The sequence below is a fragment of the Mustela lutreola genome, chromosome 1 (assembly GCF_030435805.1).
Source record: "Mustela lutreola isolate mMusLut2 chromosome 1, mMusLut2.pri, whole genome shotgun sequence".
NCBI classification, from domain to species: Eukaryota; Metazoa; Chordata; class Mammalia; order Carnivora; family Mustelidae; genus Mustela; species Mustela lutreola.
The window spans coordinates 178,755,540-178,775,858 of record NC_081290.1 but is presented as its reverse complement, the minus strand read 5'-3'; the positions used below and the strand labels follow the sequence as shown (position 1 = coordinate 178,775,858).

Here is a 20,319-nt window from a genome sequence, read left to right as displayed (position 1 = left end):
TAACAATGGCTTTTCAGGTTTCCAGAGAGTATGGAATCTGTCCATTTAAAATAAACTACTTTCAATCATAAAATAGACTTTTCTGTTATCAAGGAGGATAAACAAAGTATTTCTAACTTCTGTTAGTATGATTATCAGTCACAAGATATTCTTAGAATTAATACAAGGCTGTTTCTGAGAGGGCCTGGGGCTGAGGCTGGGGATTGTGTTTCGGTGCTGCAAAGATGTAAGGGATATGGTATTTGTGGCAAAGTTATCTCAAATTCTGTTATTTCATTCTGAAAACAAGTGTTATTGGACTGAATTAGGGGTAGGGGACCAAACATTAAAATAAATGAATTGCTGTTTCTCATTCTTAGCTAAATTAAAACAACAGAATCCTAAACCAGAGTCTGCACTATTTTCCAGTTCATTCCAAATATCTGCCAAGCTATTTTATCTTCCCTTCCTTAAGTATGAATCATAAACTCAGCCCAATCATGGCTGATATTATCTTTAGAGACAAAAGGAAGATAATAATGTCTCAGGTTGTGGTTGGCTGGTTTCCCATATCTCTGCTGAAACAGTTTCATTTTTATGGAAAACCATTATTTACTTATGATGCACTAAGTAGAAGTTTATCATTAGGATAAAACTGCATTAAAACAGTATTGCATAGAATTCTACATTTAGGAGAATATGACATGTCCACAGTAAAGTGAGCAACACACTTAGTTTATTACAGGTATTTTGGAGTTTCGTGGTAAATCTGATTACCATGCTCCCTCCAAAGTCCTGTGCGCATATGCAAGTCTGAAATACTCTTTACCCGTCTGATTATTCCAAGCATGGAAAAATTCCCTCTCTCCTGCACTCCCTCTCCGCCCTACCTCCATGATCTCAGGTAAGACGGACTCGGGACAGTCAGGGGTAGGAATCTGGTAGAGTGGGATAATGCTTCTCGTCTTGTTCCTACCGAACTGCGGAGAGGAGTAGGAGCTGGGATCTCTCTGACAACTTGACTGACCCCTTCTTCTGCAGCAGCCTGGGCTGATTGTCTTTGCAGCCTTCCCTTTAGGAAGAGAAGTCTGGAGAACAGAATCCTATACAAGCAATGCACGAAAAAGCAAAAAAACAAGAAACCCCCCTATCACTTGACCTTGCTGGTCTTCGGACAAGGGCATTTACTGTCTATAAAATTCATGGTTCTACAGCCCGAGGTCTTCTAGGGAGGAACACTATCGGACAGTTTCTCTTATAACTGGGCACAGACAGGCCCAGAGAGGAGCTTTGTAGCCATGGGCAGAAGCTGCCTCACACCCAGCAGAGAGACGTTTCACACCAGCAATTTCTCTGGTGGGGGGTGCTTGGCCTACGGCTGAGACTTTAACTGGCGGCAGCAAACCCGGCATGGGCCACACCAATGTGTCTGATTCCCCATAAAGCAGGACCTCTGCGGCCGCCGCGCTTTTCCCAGCTCTAAGATTCCTGCGGCCACATTTCCCTTCTGTCCTGTCCCTACCCTTCTCTCCCCCCACCCCATGCTTTTTGATTCTTTGCTTTGACTACCCAGACCTGATTTTCTTAGTAGGCTGTCTGAGCTGGGCCCCCTTCTAGATTCTGGCATCCCTAGCGCTCACTCTCACTCTGCAGAATGGCTTCCAGACACAACGGCAGCTCTAGTGCTCGGGCTGACAGGGGGACACGAGGGAACAACAAAGCAAGTGTCTGAAGGTTCTGCAGTGCTGGGTGGAAGCCCATGTGTGGGTTCCTCAGGGGTCAAGCCAAAAATGCCAAGTCTGAGGAAAGACACTCCCCCCCCCCCCCCCAAGGGCACTGGCAAGACAACACTTGTTTATTAACGTGAGGATACATTCATCCACTTAGCAGCTGACAAACTCTGGTCTTAGACACAACACTGTGTCTCCTAAGTACTGTCGGCACACGTGGGTCAAGGCCACGTGACTTGGTTGGCTACAGGTCTGGCACTCACGTTAATTGTGCTATCACTGAGTCGATTTGAATTACACAGGATATACATGTTTTCTCGGGAGGCTCTCTTTCTCTATAGGACTTGCTTACAAGGCAATTTCATAGGACTAAAGAACAAAAGTTTGGGATTCTCACTTTTCTCAGAACTGTCACAATTGACATCCAGTGTCGGTGTCTCCTCCGGTCAGGCTGTGAAGGCTTGACCTGGTGAACCTCATTTATAGCATTTTTATCTCCTTATATTTAATTCTCTTTGAAGTGGTTGAAACTAAAATGACCATGAATTACCCACTTTCTGAGACAAGTTACTAAAACACGTTTCTACGTGTCATGGTGAGTAGGAGCACACAGCTAGACATTAAATTTAGAAACATCTAGATGTGGTGTTACCTATGGCAGTCACAGAGCCAAACTCAAAGGGAGCAACTTGACAACAACTAGCAAATTCTCAGAGGGGACCCCAGGGCCATCTGTTGAATGAGCTGGCAAATATGTGATGGTGAATCATATTGGCATTTTTTTTTTTTACTAGTAGGAAGAATGGCAAACATGTTTAATGCCTGGTAAATCTTAAAGAAATGCAGGAAAATGCCACAATATTTTTCTTCTTCCTGGGAGCTGTGTTTTCAGTCATCCTTCAAGCACTGGCAAGACCTAATTGAAAAAAGTAGTAATTTCTAAAGGCAGTGGAGAAGTTTCAGGTTTCCTACTGGACTGGACATCAAGAAAGGAAGGGAAAGATGGAGTATATGGACGGTAAAGGGGATTATTTCCCCCTCGGATGCATGTAGTATTGGTAACCGTACCAGGTGCATCTCAGCTGGTGATGCAGTAACCCCCGGGAGCCTGCAATAAACATCAGCATCTCTGAGAGGAAACCAGGTAAGTGATGAAGCACATCCCAGCCGGGTTTGTGTGCTTGTGTGCGTGTATGATGGACGTGTGTTTGTGTGTGTTCTAATCCCTAGTCCAGCTAGTATTCCAAGTTGTAAGGGATCACAAGGACTAAGTCACCTGCAGCATCTCTTAATATAGCATCAAGAAGAATGAAGGGTGTTCATACAGCACATACAGAAACCTTTTCTTCCATAACAGTTAAAATTTTAAAAAAAGTTATGTACTAATCTACTGCAATTCATTTCCTGAAAACAAGTGAAAAATTAATTCACTTGAGGCCAAGTGCTGCTCAGGAATTACTAGCACTGAGGTTTCACTTTCTGTACCTGTAACCTTTTCCAATGTCCACCTCAGGTGCTAACAGCGACTTGTTACTAACACGGAAACAGATACCAACTTTCTTCTAGCGGACAACATCCAGCAGGCCCCTTGTTCCCAAACCTTGCAAGTACCCTCCAACTGATGAGTAAACACCTATCACTGATTGCACATGAGAAGGTGGTTCCTTAAGGATCATATATTTTTTCGTATGTGGATATGAATACAAGGTTTAATACACGTGCCCTGAACGACCCTCCAACAGGACCGGGCCTACAGAGGATGCTGCCCACACTGATGGAGATGCAGACGCTGGCTTGGGACTGCGCACAACACGGAAAGAAGAGGGCCGGTGAAATTGTGCTACCCCCCAACGCTGTGGCCCCGGGCTTGGAGCTGGCCGCTGTGGACTGAGCCGCACGTGCCTGGTTTCAGAGGTCTTGCTCCTGCGGTCATGGGCTCCTAGGACAGGAGGAGAGCAGGTCCAACTGGGCCTCAATTTGCCCAGATCTCAAGTACTGATCAAGTCCTTTTGGAACTGCTTTCTTCTGAAACATCACTTTAGGGGTGGGGTGGATGACAGAGCATTTGTCTTATTTTAGACCCAGTCTCGCCAATATTTTTAGAGAAGGCAAAATATGAATAAAATTATCACTAGTGTTTGTTGGCTTTTTTTTTTTCCCCCCCCCTCAAACTTGGCTTCAAACACTAGGGTCGAATCTACAGATTCTTACAGAGGCCGGGGGAGTCTTCAGTCGGGATCCTTCGCTGTGTTCCCTGGAGGCGCCACCTGCAGATACCACGGACTGTGAGTGTCTTCAAAGGGGGTATTCCCATCTCACAGCTATTTGGGACCCAGGAACCTCTGCAGTAACTAAGTTAGGATTCCCTCTAAGCATGCCCGTTTTACTTGTTGCATAGCAGAGAGAAGAGCAACCAGAGGAATATGGGTGAGACAGCGAAGACAGGATTTTGTCAGTGGAGCATACGGCTCTCCTGCCCAATGAAGACTAGAATATGTGCTGCTGGAGCGAGCACATCTCCCGTCCAGTAACTACTAGAGCACAGGCAGGTCTCCTCTGGTTTGCAGTGAAGTCACCGTGGACACACGCCTCTTTCATCTACGCTCCGCACTGCACTGCGGCACTGTCTAAAGCACAGGTCATAAACGTCCCTCAGCCAGAGGACAGATTCCACGACAGTATCGGGCTGTCAGGGTGCTGGAGAAGGAACAATAAGGAAGCCAGGATGCTGAGAGTAGTATAAATGGTATCGTGCCTATGAAAAGAAGATTTGAGAGAAATAGTAGAGTGTGGGGAGAGCTGAGAGATAATATAAAAGAGGAGATTTCACCTTTTCATCTCACAATGGGAACTAAAAGTTTTCTTCAGAAGATGACTTTGGAAAATAACTAACTATGCCGGTAAGATTTGGGTTCTCTTGCTGACCAACAGAGCTTGCAGACACACTCGCCTGTGATCGCTCATGAACTTCCTCACACTGCATTGCAAACTTTATCACAGTAAGATCTAAAGAGGCTCCGTTCAACAGCATCAACAGTCCTAGTGTTCTTCTATGACCTCAAACTTGACGAATCTGTGTCCAAGTACCAGAAAGTCAATCATTTCTGAGCACGGTTACTGCACTTCTCTGTAACTGAAAGCTTTCTGTAAACCTCACGAACACAAGTCTGAAATAAAGTCTCTTCCAACAACGCGGAGCGTTATTCCTCTCCCGTGAAATCAGGCGCTGGTCCCCCCTGTTGCAGTGTTTTCTACCCCAGGCACAGAGACCATCTCTATCACCACCCACACAGCATTTGTTTGAAAGTCTACAGTCGAAACCAGAGTTTCGGCTTTCCATCCTGATCCTACACCCCAGTCTTCCTCTTTTCTGGGACACTGACTCTGAAGCACCGGAAACGTGAGACTCCCTAGACCACTGGAAGACTGTCAGCCATTTCTCTGCGTTCTTCAAGTTCTCCTGTTCTTCAAGACTCCTGCTGCCCAGTGAATCGTGACAGCAGAGTTTGTGAGCAGGACAATGAAACAGACCAAATCTCACTGTATCCAGAACTATTAAAGCAAAGACTTAGTTAAAAAAAAGACAGCTCCTAGCGGAAAGCAGTCTACTGAACAAATAAGGCAGAAAGGTTGCAAAGGCGCTCTCCATGCAGATGTACCCTTGCGATCTCGCTGTGATGAATGCAGTTGTTTTGAGTATGTTCCTACAAACTAAGTCATTTATCAGAAGGTACCCACGGGTCCAGCTCTATACGAGGCTATTTCTGTTCAAACAGAAAGCTCCTCATTGAGTAAGAATGAGGATTTAAGCTTAATGAGCCTCCCACCTAGTGAACCGGGGCTGGGGAAGTGAGGAGGTGGGGGTAAGGTGCCTGCCGTGGGGGTAAGGTGCATGCTGTTAGCCGTCCGTGCTCTTCCAGCGTTCTCGACGGGACAAAGGGACTGTGGTGTTGGCATGCAGGGCTGCTCACACAGGAAATAGTGGCGTATATCAAACAAAGTACAGAAACAAACTCTCCTCCAGGAAGCGGAGTTTAACAATTGCCTCATTAACAAGAGCCAGGGAAGGACAGGAAAAGAGGGGAAGCCAAGAGCGGATTATTATCCAGTTCTAGACAGATGAAGCCCTTCAGCGTCTTCCCAAACAATCCCCGTAGTGTGGATTTGACAAAGTGGCACATTTAAGAGGGAACTCTCTCTTGCCATCAATGGGAGTCAGGCGCACCCGTAACTGAGGGCCAAATGCAGTCCCTGGAACTTGACTTTATCAGGAGACACAAGACAGAGGACAAGGCAGCTATAGCCACAGAGAATTAATTAAGAGCAAAAGCGACATCCAGTGAATGTAATCAATAGTCTGAACACTGATCTACATATCAACCACCATTGCTTTCTCCCCTTCTCGCCCTTTTAAATTAGTTACACGAGGGTGCCCTTACAACTCCTGTGTCAATAGAGATTTCTTTGCTCCTTGGCTTTGCTGAAATGACACATGTCTCCTATCGCATCTTACAAAACAGACCCTCGAAGGCCAAACACTCCGATGCCAGTCTGAGTTTCTGAATGGCTGGAATGTTCTGGGGGAGAATTTTATCAAGGGTTATTTATTGGCCTGGCTTTCTCCCTGGACATTCCTCCAGTTTCGTACGAGACTTATGTGCAAAGAAAGGTGCTTTCCTGCCAAAGTCCATACCCAAGTCTGTCTTTACTGGCTCATTTTGTTCCCTCTCCTTTTAAAATGGTCCCTTTTGGACACACCGTCAAACTCCTCACTAATTACTGCAGTGTTGCTTGCAAACAATAAATACTGGGTTAACCCAATCTTTCCAGGGTTCCTGTCTGTTTCTCAGAACTGTGTCACCCCGCGCCCCCCACACACACATATCCAAAGCACACTGCAGTTCCCTTTTCCAAACCATGAAAACAATCACACCATCTTTATACAGCTTTCATTCCTACCAGCTAACAGTACAGGTCTCATTATTTTCAGGTTTCAAAGGCTTACCAGAGACATTGCTTCTCAAGACCGGGTTCGTGGTTAAGTCCTTTAGCAAAGATTCTGACTTCTTCTGGAATCTGTGCTTTGTACGAATCCCTTCTAAGCGGCACTGTGACCGGAGTGACTTGTCAGTCACTGCTGACCTCGGCCTGCTCTAGACCCAGCAATTCACCAGTAGCCTTTACTGCTTAAGGAAAATGGGATATTCTGCATCCTGGGCATAAACATGTGAATTCCCTATGTCCAGGACCAAAAGGGCAAAAAGGGCAGATTTTATCAACATTTCCTTAAGAATGAGAGTCTCATCTTTAGCACATGTGGATTTTCGAAGCAATCCGCATGTGAGATGCTGTGCTCACAGATCACATTGCAAGGGTCTGTGTGTGAACAGTTACGGACTGTCATTGGGTCTAATTGTACAGCTCTTACTGACAGCACACTCCCTTTGCAACGGGCGAGAGTGTGACTGGAGTAAGCCCCATAGAATCAGAGCCCAGCTTCCCGCTGATCGTGATTCCAACTATGAATAGATGTGGTTACAAAGTTAGCACCAATACAACCTCGGGGTAACCTAAAATATAATGATGCCATAATCAATGAAACACTGAAATGGAAAAAAAAAAAGTGGTTTGTTAGGAAGAGGTTGATTTCTTCATACTCAGAAACTAGTGGGCAGGCAGAATTAAAAAAAAAAAAGTCATGATAAAATGTAGAATCAGTAGCTGACAAAAGGAGAGTACAGATTTGAGTGACCAAAAAAAGTTGATGAGACATGGAAGCGTTGCTACCCATGTTTCAGGCCCACTGGAAGCAGCTAGTGTTCAACCAGTTTGGTTTTTATATGGCCTTAAAAGATATACAGGTCAACTACGATTAATTATTCCAAAATTAAAAAAAAAAATTACCTGACTGTTGATCAAAACGTATGAAATGGAGAAAAAGGAAAAAAAAAAAAAACAAAACCAAAAACGAACATACCATGTTCACACACAAAATAAAACCACTGTGTCGGGGACATCAGGGAAGGTGGAATATTATAACAACACATGTTACATTGTTATACTATCCCACCCACCTTAATGAAGAACCCTTGGGTGTAGCTACTCCGTAGCCCTTGGAATCCAGATTTCCTCCCACTTTCATGGTGTCACACGGCTTTCGCTGCTCGATGTACTCGTTCATAGTGGACTCCAGGAGGAAGGCGAATTTGCCTTTGGATTTTCGGACCCGAGCTACTCCCTCTGCGGTCGTCCGAGTGAACACTGACGGTTCTGCGGATCGCATGTAGGTCCACATCTTTTCGTACACTGCTATTTTTGATCTCTGGAGGAAATGCAAATAAAATCAAATTCAGGAGAGAAGGGAACAGTATGTTAATAGTGACTGAGCCGGACGAGGAGAAAGCCTTTTTAAAGTACCATTTCCTGGTCCTGCAACTCTGGTCTGCCTGGCTAACCTGTTCCTCTCCCGTCAGAAAACTTTTACAGTTAAGGACGTCACAGAAAGAGCAGACATTTAGAAGTGATATTGGAACAAGCAGGTCCCTCTGGTCATAGATGATTACCCTACTCAGCTGTCTAAAGAACAACGTATTATCATTATTTTTAAAGGTAGGATGTCATAGCGTGTGGGACATACAAAATCATGCCCGCTATCACAGTCACGGTAAATCCAGAAGGGGCCAGCTTTGCAAAACTCCCTTCAATTCTATGCCTGAATGATAACTGATAAGGAGTGCTGCTATACTGTTTTCATTTTTATCCTTTTTCATGCCTCCACGTTTTAATATGAAGTGTTCTAAGACATATTCGAAAGATGGTCAGATCAAGCCAGCAGCTGAGCACGTACCGAGGACCAGACATAGTGGGCTTCAAACCCAAACGTCCATAACCCAAGAGGCAAACGCTGGATCCAACAGACAGCCGAGGGCTTTTTCTCATAAAATCTCCAAACAGAATATCCACTGACTTTAAAGAGAAGTGATTACTCCTCCACAGGTACAGACCTCCGGTTATACAATAAATGCCATGGAGATGACAAGTGCCACCCAGGGACCAGGGTCAGGAAGGGCCTGACAATGCGGGGCGGGGGCACAGAGAGTGAGCACACTTATGGTCAGGAGCCCCAGGCGATAGATGAAAGTGACGCATCACTATACCCCACACCTGAGACTAATCTGACATCCTATGTCACCGATACTTCAAGAATAAGTTTTTTCCAAGTAAAAAGTTAGAAAAGCTGAAAAGAAAGAATGGAGATTCTTGTTTTCCTAGGATATATTTTGGAGAGTTAGTCTTTCTAATACCTTGACCTCAACCAAGGAATCTATTTAGTTCTGTCTATTTGGGCTCCATCTACTTTAGTCCCACTATTTAATTTACCTAGAACCTTCCGCTGGTCTCTGAATTCCTGTTCGATTTTTTCATCCATACAGACATTTTAAAGGTGAAAATACATCTAAATGAACTCAAATGTCCCCAGGCATGTATTTGATGAGGTCAAGAAACCTGCCCCCTGTCTGATGTCCGATTATACAATGGTACACAGACTTCTGTGGTGCAAGGGCATCTGTTCAATAACATGATGCTAAGATTTTGCATCTCGATCCAAATAAAAATTAGCGGACATTTCATTCAGACTTACATTTAAGCATGAGGGAAAATCTCAAGTAGCACGAATATGCATTTTATATGGCCCCTCCTTTGTTTACCAGAATATAGAGTCCAGTAAGAGGTGGATCTTCAATAATCAACAAATGTCCTGAATAGCAAACTTAAGAAGACATGTTTTGAGGCAAAATCAAATGATTCGTTTAACCAAGAAAGAAACTGATAAATGTTGGATTTAAAATTTTGGTTTCAAAGATGGAAACTTCGTAATCAACATCCTATGTAACAGTAAGAGATTTTCATACTTGGACACTATTAAAAAACCCAGATATTCAATGTTACTGTATATTCAAATGCTGGTAAATATCATGATGGAAAATAGACATCCTTTATTGTCCTATGAATGTCTTCATGTTATTAACACTTAAAAATACTGCCATGATATAGAGCTTGTGGGTTATGTGCGCGTGTGTGCGTATATAATGATGGGTTAACTCTAGTTATAGAAATCCTTATGTTAGGAAATTGCATACCAACTACTAAATGAAATCGCAAAGATTCTATGTGCGTCTAGGACAGAGAAGCATAAGGACTCAGCACCTGCAGCTGTGGGATCCACTAGGGGGGCCATGTCGCCGGGCCCCAATCAGTCCATCTTCAATAACACAATCCTCTTCAGAGAATGAACTCTGCCATTTTACAATGAGTTCCAAACTCTGAAAATCATAAACTGTCTCAATCACCAGATACAGACGTCCTTCACACTTATTCTGATTATTTCTATTAAGACAAATGTTGGTCAACAATGTCCTTTTGGTGTATAATCACTCTTCAAAATATACTGATAACTTAAGACTTTTACCTAAAAAGATACAGCATTGCACAAACATCGCACACTTTGTCATGTATACTATATTGAAAACAGAAGAAATAAAACATATTATTTGAATGGAAAATTTTTTGAAATTTTTGAAGAATATGAGAGTCCGGTAGTTATCTGGCAATTTTCCAGTTACTGTTTAGCATGTTACTTAAAGGAATTGGAACCACTAAACAAAACTAACACAGCAGGGTGGAAAAAGTATTTTTAGGGGTTGGTAATTAGGAAGATAATTTAATTACTCCTTTTCAAAGGAATAAAGTACCTTTAGGCCACTGATACTTTTTAGAAGTCCATTTGTATAATACTAATGTGAAGGAAATTACTGTTGCATTTGTTTATATATATTGAATTATATATATTTACCAGAAATGCAAAAGAAGTTGAATTAATTCCCTTAAAGTTCAGAAGAAAGAGGAATCCACAGTGTAGTTGGGCCACACTTAGCAAAACCTTATGTATAAAAGGAATTGTAAAGATACAGCACCCGGTGGAAAAGAGAGAAATAAAGCAACTCCTTCGGGGGGAAAAAATCACACTGTCACTCTACGAATGTTTAGAAATTCTGATTCTGATTTCAAGGTGCATGACAGAGATAAGGTCACATTCACTTGGGGAAGGGAGTACTGGGGCATTCAAGTAGGGAAGAACTGGAAATAATATTCCCGTGCCTTATTTGTGACCACAAGAGGTGAGTGTTAAGGAGCGAGGGCAAGCAAAGCTTTGTAAATTTGATGAGACAGGCTAACAGGGAATTTCTGCAGTCCCAGAAAACTCCCAAACACAGTGATAATGGGATTCTAAGTCCCTAAAATCTTCAGCTGTAATTATCTTTTTAAAGATCAGGCTGGGGGAGTAAATACGCTGAAAGTCATAAGCCAAGATGATACAAAAGTCATCATTTTTTTGATATTAGAAAAATAATCTCAGAATTATTTCTTTCCTTTTTGTGAAGTTCAACATAGGAAACTTGCTGACTTAAAGCACTATTCTATTACTGAAAATAACTCTTGGACTTTTAAAAATGTGCTGTCCTTTAAACTGCTCAAAAATTAAGTATTCCCGCCTTTCCATTTTTTAATAGAAAACAGGTACAAATGTCAGGCATTCTAGTTAACATTAACATTGTTGCCAGGTCCCCGCTTCCAGCAGCTTAGGCAGCAAGGCCATGGTTTGCAGTATTTGATAATCTTCTAAGCCCTGAGATAGTCATCCACCTCATTTACGCCCCCGGCGGAGTGACGGATGACCACAGCAGCCGCGGTATGAAGTCGGAGCTGCGGGGCCCTTCAGTGCGTGAGCCTCAGGTGCACAGTAACGTCTGAACACCTCACCAGCAAGAGTGCCATCAGGGACAGGTCCGGACCGCCCTTCAACGCCTCCACGTTCATGCTCCGCAAGGTGTACAGAACACAGAACACAGAACACACCAAGTTTCATAAGGGGGCCAAAACCAAGGCAACAGTTGCATTCGGATTAGTCCCCCCCTCCCCCAACGGCCTAGTTCCTTCTCCAGCCTATGTGTGACTGCAACATTTTTTGGAAGCATAGGTACGGGTCACTGCCTGAGGCAGTTTAATGGAGCTGATGTACCATTACTGTGTTCCTATGAGAAAACAGTTCTGACAGGTACAAAAACACCCTTCACATTCCACTGCCTCCACCTGTCAGACAAAATGGTTTATTTAAACCAGGCCATCATCTGTGGGAGGGGAGGGAGTGAATTAGATTTTTATCAGAGAACCCACGGTTATGCCTTCCTGAAAGGGTGCTGCCAGGGAAAATTTTTTTCTTGTCCCATTAGGGTTCAGACCGTTCTGCAACAATAAATACCTTATAAAAAAATCTTCCCATTTTAAAGCTGCCATTTTGGGGGTGTGGAGGGGGGGCAGAGAGAACAGGCCATGGTGATGGGCGTGGCCCGCAGGAAAGGCTCTGTAAATCCAGCAAGCAGCTCCCCTTCATCCTCTACTTCTTATCAATATGGTCTCTTATCTCCCTCACCAGATTTTAGAATTTGGAACACTTTTTAAAAACTCTATAAAGATTAGAAATAAACATTTTCTGTGTGCTCGATGCCAAAGAGCTGTACAGTGAGTTATTTCTGATTTTTTTTTTTTTCAGGGCATCAACATGACATTTCTTTCTCCCTTTATCACTCAAGGCAGAATGATGGACCTGCAAATATTTACCTTACTTACATGAAATTCTGTCACCACTGCTCGGTAAAATGCAAGTGTATTCCATTTTGATGCCTAGGCATAATGGTTTCTAGGCAAAGTTACTGAATTTTACTTACCTAGTTTTGGGTGGAAGGAGTCAGAAATTTACAGATTTCTGGCAAGGTACTGTAATTGTGCTGAAATGTGTTAGAGCAGTATACTTCTATCAGGAAGCTTTAAAGACTGGGATGCACTCAGTAAGTTTTAAAAATCTGGTGAGTTAAGTTTATCCATTGTCATGAGCATTACTTACAGTTCTAGAAAAATCCGCAAATATTTGTAATTATCCTAAATGTTTCATTAAATCTACTAGCAAGGCTCTCTCTAAATTGTTGACAAGGACATGGTTCGCTGCCTGGTTTCTTTTGTAAACAACGTCCAATGATGGGTTTGACAAAACTTTTGATTGGTTTGTTCTTAATTCAGTATTATGTAAACACATGTAGTTAGATCCTCTTAAAAAAGAGAAATCTCTTATGAACTTCAAGTACATGACAGTTAAAGGCTGGCTTAAAGAGTAGGGTGTTTTGTTGTTTTTTTCATAGCTGAGTGGGAAGATGATAAGCATATACATTTGAATGACAATGTGCTCTCCCAGTACTGGGTTTTAAGTGCCCACTTACTTCAAAGGGCTGTCATTAGTTTTACATGAAAGCTTAGAAAACAGGGAAATAAAATTCCTGTCTCCTAAATTAGTAAACATCTAACCTGTAAGCAATTGAAATTAAATGTAAAATAACCTCATTATTACTTGGGTAAATATTTGTGAAATTGTCACTCTGACTGTCTTTTAATGTTATGGTTCTGAAGTCACAAAATGAATCCTTATCTCTGACCAGACATTATCAAGTGCATATCTCTGGATTTAAGTACAAGCAGAGTAAAAGAGTTTCACCAATCAAAAATTCATCCTCACAGTGAAACAAAGAACTAAAACCCAGAAACTTTTAAACCCCTGGTAACCTGCATCCATATATGAAATGATAACAGATTGAACACTTCTATCTGTATAAAAGCAGAGAAATCGGCACACATAATATCTTGCAAAGGTGTCCAGAACTTAACAGTTCTATTACCATTACTCTGTGAGAAAGCAAATGTTGTGCTTTGAAATCCATTGTTATGGAACAGATTACAGACTCTACCTCACAGAAGGAAGTATAAGCTTCAATTAAGGTTTTGGGTTTCAAATGTGGCAAGTTAAATGTATTCTTGAGACAAAACAAAAAACCCTTGCTTTCATTGTTATGCCCTTAACCCCCAAGCACATCTAAATTATAATCTTCCCAGACGCAGTATCATCACAGCATTATCAAAACTGGAACCTTCTGGATAAGTTACACTCTAAAGTTGTCTTAATTACCTTTTTGTTGTTACTTTTCCCCGGGGTCTCTATTGCAATGTGAATAAATCAATTAACTTTTACAAACTGAAGTGATTATAATTCCCAAGTAGAAGTATTAGCATTAAACATAGCATTACTATTAAATTTGCAAAACGTACAAACAGCTAGAGCCCATAATATAATGGTTGGCAGAAACTGCCTGAGTTTCAAAATTATGAACATTTCATGGTTAGTTTTTCCCTTAACTTACTCTGAAGAATTCTTTTGTTGACCCTGAATCCAGGGTTCCATAGGCAATTTCTGTTTGTTTGGCCAGATCTTCTGCACTTTCTATGGGGGAGACCATTCGTTCAACCGTCAGGAAAGCGGCGAGGTTAGCGGTGTAAGATGATATAATGATGAGCGTAAAGAACCACCAAACACCTCCAACAATTCGACCTGAGAGGGATCTAAACATGGATAAGATAATGCACATTTTCCTTTCTCTAACCAACAAAGAAAAAGAAAAGAAATATCATAAATTCACAGGGTACGTTTAAAACCACGATGGCAATTACAGTTTTATCTTCTGTCTACTCCAGAATGATTCTATCTTTCTGTACAATCTGAGCTGGGCACGCTACCTCGAGGATATGAATGCCACTGAAAATATGGAAGATGTTCCCTTTTTATTGTGTGTTTCCAGAAACGTGGAGCTTAATGCCTTTCCCCCAGGTACAGGAAAGGAACACTTACTGAAATTCACTGATATATCCGCCCCACTTTACGTTTTAGCATCTCTGAAATTGGGGTGTAGCCTACAGGTGATGAGATAAACACACTCGTGTGGCTTCATCGGCAGCATCACTGATCTCTTTGTGGTACATGAAACAGCAGTGCGTGTTACCAGCGGGCAAGGTCTCAGATTTCATACAGATGTCCTTCCGAGAGGACTTGTAATGGCTTTCAGACGGAGCCCTGCCAGGGCAGGTGGGACACCCCGAACGGGGTTGGACCAGATGAGGACTCAGACTGGTCTCAGAGTGACCACGCTGGGGATTGTTTGGTCTGTTTGATATTTCATTTCTGATCTGAGCTGAGGATGGGCTATCTCCAAACACATCTTTACTTTCTGCCCTAAACAGGTTCTCTCTGCCATTGCCAACACGAGAGCACAGCGTGTGACTTCTCAGTGCACTGGGGGATGCCATTAAAAAACAGACACTAAACCTCAAAAAAAAAAGTTCTTTCCACATCCTTTCCCTGGTATCAGGGATGTGTGGGTAAGGTGCGTGCAGAGGAACAGTGAGGATGGAATGAATAAAAAATCCAGGTAATTTTATCATTGATTTCACTCCCTGGGACCATCAGACTTCAAAATTACTAGGACAAATTGTTTTTAAACTTTTTTTTTTAATGTAAGAAAAAAATTTCCTATTTTCCATGACATTTTTAACTTTCAAATTCTCCCTTCTTAACCATTATTATTAAGTAGCACCTGACAGTTTTAACTTAGCACCTGCTTCATCCTGGTTTTCAAAACCATCCCATGACTTGCTTTTGCTTTCTCTTCATTTGATTAATTCAGAGTTACTGACTCAGTTTTCTATGTTATTGGAATTTAAACACATTTAGAGTTTTCTGGGACCTTAAGGAACACAACTGCATTGTGCCTAAAATGTCTCTTTTTGAGAGGGCACACATTTCTTTAAAAAAATCTGTATATTTGTGTTGCTAATCTAAGTCACATATTTAAGTTCAGTTCATAGCCTTCTCCTACTTGCAGTTATTTTTTCTGTGGGAGAAGGTTGGTATTTTTCTTGCAATAGGAGACTGGCTGCATTTCTGGAAAATGACTGAAAAGGTCTTAGTGGCATCCAAAGGAAGTGAGCATGACTCCACAGATATTGAAAAACATGTCTATTAAACCAACACCGTCTTGACATTGCTGAGTTTGCCCACTAACTAAGCTTACTTAGTTCATGTTCTGTTACACAGAACAACAGATATCTGGTACCTAATATACTGACTCAGGCGTCAGGTAAAGTCTACAGCAGAAATCCCCCATAAGGTATGTGGGGTATAAACTGAGGTCAAAATTAACTTTTATAAAAAGGGAACAACAGCAAGAGTAACGAAAAATTCTGATTTTGAAAAGGAGACAAAATGAAAATGAAATCTTAGTCTGACAATTCAGATTTTCATTTCCACCTGTCAGACCACTGAAGGCCATACTAACACTATGTGATTTTGGAGACTGCGGAGCGGTTGCATATGTTACTTCTCCGCTGGGAAAGTTCATCTGTATGATGTGTCCACATCTGGTGCTAACTTGGAAAAACTGGCCCCGGTGGCACTCAGATTAATTTGGGAATTGCACCTTTCTCCCCTCCCCCAGGAGAACAATGTGCGGAGACAGCCTGCGCAACACCGAGAATGACGGCGCAGGGAGGAAGCGAAGCGTTTTCAAACTAACCTGGGTGAAATGTCACATCCTTGCTGCATGAAGGCGCCCAGGGAAAACCAGAGGCTGTTGAAGATGCCGAACTCATTGGGAGGCTGGTCGCTGGGCCCTTCCTTTCCATCCTCTGGCTCTTCTGTGTGCCATTCATACGGACTAAACCTGCTGACTAGGAATAAGACCACACTGACACCAATGTAGGCAAACACTATACACATCCAGATCTCATAGGCCAGAGGGTCCAAGAAGGAAAACACTCCCGGTTTAGATTTCTGAGGCTTCTTGATCATGATGGATATGCCCAAACTCATGAAGGGCTTAGAGAAGTCAATGACCTCCTCTCGGACCAAAGTGATAGTCAGAGGGGCAATAGCAATCTCTGCTTTCTAGAAGAGAAGAGACACATGAAAACACACAGGTTAATGCACTCCATGAAGTGGCTGGCACGGGGCCGATCCACTCAAAATTAACGAGTTATGCATCCACTCTACATTCTGAAGGGGAAGGCCAGCAGCTAGCTGAGTATGAACGGCGATAAACTGAGGGTGAACGGTAGATTGTTTTCCCAAGAGAATATACCCTGTGCAAGTGCATGAAATATTTTTATTGGTGCTGGTGATTAGATGAGAGGAAGAGACGCAGGGAAAGAGTGGATAGAAGCAAAAATGTACTTGAACTCAGATAACTGTCTTCGTCTTTAAGCACATGGGCCGGGCCAGAGGATGAGCCTGACCGGACTTCCCATATGGCTGGATTTCTCAATTTCTTGGCCGGAATGGCCATTATGTTGCAGTGTTTTCTGTTTCATTTGGAATGGTGCCACTGACTCATTACTTGGCCGTCCTTAATATTATGAATGCAAATTTCAAACAGCCCTTTTTTATTCCTTTCCAGTTGTAGGAAAACCTACCCTACAGTCTGTGTTTGTAGCATGGAAGACACCTGCTGTTTGAGGACATTTTCCAATCCAGAGCACACACAAAAATCTGAAAATTGGCATTTATTTCTCCCTAGCCACATACTTTGATTTTATACTCTGAATTTCAGCGTTCGGAAAACAGTGGATTCAATTCTCAGCTCTTATGATCTGTAAGACACCAGTTTCTGTTTTTGTTCTGTGACTCGGCCATTTTTCCAAGCCCATTTTCCATGTCTCCCCAGTGAGGACACTTTTGTGTTTGCCTCATTGCATCACTGTGATTCTCTCTTTTGGACAATTTAATAAAATCCTAGTGAGCATTTACTGAGGGACTATATATCTGGCTCTGAGCTAAGTACTTTAAACGGCCTCTCATTTAACACTACGCTAATCCCGTTTATCACTGTTTTCTAGACGATGGAGCTGAGACTCAGGTGTACACATCACGGCCCGTCTTGATCGGGGCTCGCGTGTCTTCCATCAATCACGCCATCTCCAAAAGTGAATGGAATAAAGGGTCGTGAAAACACTGTAAACTGTTAAGTGATCTGCAGGTACAAAAAGGTTATTTGATTGTTCATTTTGAAAAGAACATATCTGGCAGTAAAGGGGAATCGGAAACACGGCCAGGCATGCTCCTGGAGAGGCTGACATCTCCAGGGATTCCTAGAGACCCTCAGGTCACTGGCTCACAGGCCAGCCGGCAGCTCCATCCCAGGGCACTGCGGTGGCTAGTGCGGGGAGGGTACAGCAGCAACGAGGCTGCCCATTGTGGGGCTGAGCACTAGTTCTGAGAGTCCTCTGGGGGAATGAACTTAGCTTACCTCATGAACGCCCACATTTATGAAAGTCAGACTCACCGCTGGGAGGTTATCATTTTTGCCATTTTATTATTTACATAATTTCCATTAGACAAGTGATCTAACTGGCTACAGAATAATGAGATGTAGAAACAGAATGACCTCCGTTCCCTTCACCTGCTCCTGCTCGTTCTTCAGAGAGGCCTGCTGGACGTGATTTGAGCAATCGTACTTCTCTATTCTGAAACGGGGTAATACTGTTTGCAATTTCTTTACTCAGAAAGTTATGATGAACTCCTTTTCGTCTTATCATACATACTAAGAATCAAAGATTGCAAGTATTTGATCATGGGAAAATATCACAATGTGCTCAACCTACTTATTATTTTAGGAGAGGCTTATGCTGTTTCCAGGTTTACACAATTTCCAACTTCGATGATGTTAACATCTTTGAAGACAAGCCCCGGTATATTCCGTAACCATTTAAGATGAATTTCTAGAAAGGGGATTCTCTGGTCTAAATGGGAACAATCCTTGCAATGGCCACGATACGTTTTGTGCAACTTTTCTCTGGGAAGATCATGCAAATTTCTACCATCATCAGCACTGTGTGGAGAGCACTTGCCACTAGGAATGCCGGCCAGCCACGTGTACCTTTATTCTCATCCATCTTTGCCAATTGCTCCACGGCCAGCTAGATCTCTTTGCAGTAATCTGAATTTATTTTTATAAAACATTTATTTTATAAAACAAATAGCCATTTTTCCCTATGCCACAGCTTGTCATACTCTGCCCCTATTTTCCATATGGTATATTCACTTTTTACTTACTAATTTGTAAGTGCTTTTATTTTTTTTTATTTTTTTATTTTTTTTTTTAAGATTTTATTTATTTATTTGACAGAGAGAGATCACAAGTAGGCAGAGAGGCAGGCAGAGAGAGAGGAAGAAGCAAGTTCCCTGCTGAGCAGAGAGCCCGATGCGGGACTCGATCCCAGGACCCCGAGATCATGACCTGAGCCGAAGGCAGCGGCCTAACCCACTGAGCCACCCAGGCGCCCTGTAAGTGCTTTTAAATATATTCCAGAAATAAATTTTTATTTTCCATACATGTTGCAAATATTCGCCCTATTCAGTAATGGTTTTGTTTACGTAACTCAGTTCACAGTACTCCACTGCAATATAGGAATATTTAATTTTGTTGTAGCTATATGGGACTATCTTTTTTTCTGTTTTCAGCCTTCGGTTTCATGCTCAGAAAAATTCTTCTCATATGATGAGTCTCAATCAAACAAATTTTATTCTTGTACTCAGAACTGCTTTCAGCTTTAGTTGGTATTGTACGTGATGTTGGTCCACTGTCGCAGCACAAATGAGTAAGGCAAACTGTCGCTGATGGGAAATGCCACCTTTTGTGAACTAAGCTGCTTGGTGTTGTGTTCTTAGGCAAAGTTGTATTGACACGAGTTACCACCGATAAACGAAAGCAACATGGAGAGAAATGGAGGTGCCTCCCGCTTGGGGAACAAGGGGTGAGGGAAAGTGAATGCTGGATCAGGGTGGTGATGGGAAGGTCGAAGGGGACACTTTTGAAGTCTGAAAGTCGTGTTTTGAAAGAGGCCAGTGAAACAGAGAAGATACACCTGGGCTTTCTCTGCTCAGACTGGAGATGTTACATCGTGGGTCTGGTTCCACGATCTCTCAGCGACTCCCGGGGGTCGAGTATCTCCTGCAAGAGCTGACTAACATTTGGGTTCTCAAGACCGGAGCGAGGCTCAGGAGCCTGCGCTGTGACCCAGACCACAGGGAACGCTGGTGCTCGCAGGACCCGGAAGGTGCGTGGGGAAATACTTCCCTGGATTAAAATCCATGCACACGAGTATGGCAGGGGCCAGCAGAATGCGCACAGAACACGGCGACAGGATTTGGACTTGGTGCACGGTGGCCACAGGCAGGAAGGACATGAGCAGCTGGGGGTGGGGAGGAGCGTGGTCCTGTGCTCTGGGGCCACCACCAGCTGGCGTGCTGAGGCCATGCGTGTGTCCCAGAACACTTACTCCTAACAATGCCAGTAACAAAGTGTGTGAAGAATAAAGAAGCAGTAATAATAACAGGTTCAAAGTAAATAATTTTACTTTCTAATGGGCTTTGTTGGGTAGGAGAGAATGGATGGAGCTTTCCCTTGGGCCCTGGACACTGGGCATTTGTTCTACGGATTAGCAGTAAGAAAGCACAAACATTAAGAAGTGCAGACTTGACAGACACCAGGATGAAAAGCACCAAATCTGCACAAAGTATTGAGTCATGGAAGGTTCCTTTTGGGAAAACGTCAAGTGACAGAAATGAGAGAATCTGACCCCTCGCAAATGAACTGAGGACTGAATACGCTGCGTATTA

At 42.8% G+C, this 20,319-nt stretch overlaps 1 protein-coding gene across 9 annotated transcripts in view; it reads right to left on the bottom strand.

Moving 5' to 3' along the window:
- GRIA4 (glutamate ionotropic receptor AMPA type subunit 4) overlaps positions 1 to 20,319 on the bottom strand; it is a 387,246-nt gene that overhangs the window by 32,368 nt on the left and 334,559 nt on the right. For all 9 annotated transcript variants that reach the window (XM_059179531.1, XM_059179526.1, XM_059179517.1 and 6 more), the window contains exons 12-14: positions 16,220 to 16,590; positions 14,015 to 14,213; positions 7,784 to 8,031 (exon numbers count right to left, since the gene is read on the bottom strand). In XM_059179531.1, the coding sequence (XP_059035514.1) occupies positions 7,784 to 8,031; positions 14,015 to 14,213; positions 16,220 to 16,590 (818 nt within the window). The remainder of the gene's footprint in view (positions 1 to 7,783; positions 8,032 to 14,014; positions 14,214 to 16,219; positions 16,591 to 20,319) is intronic.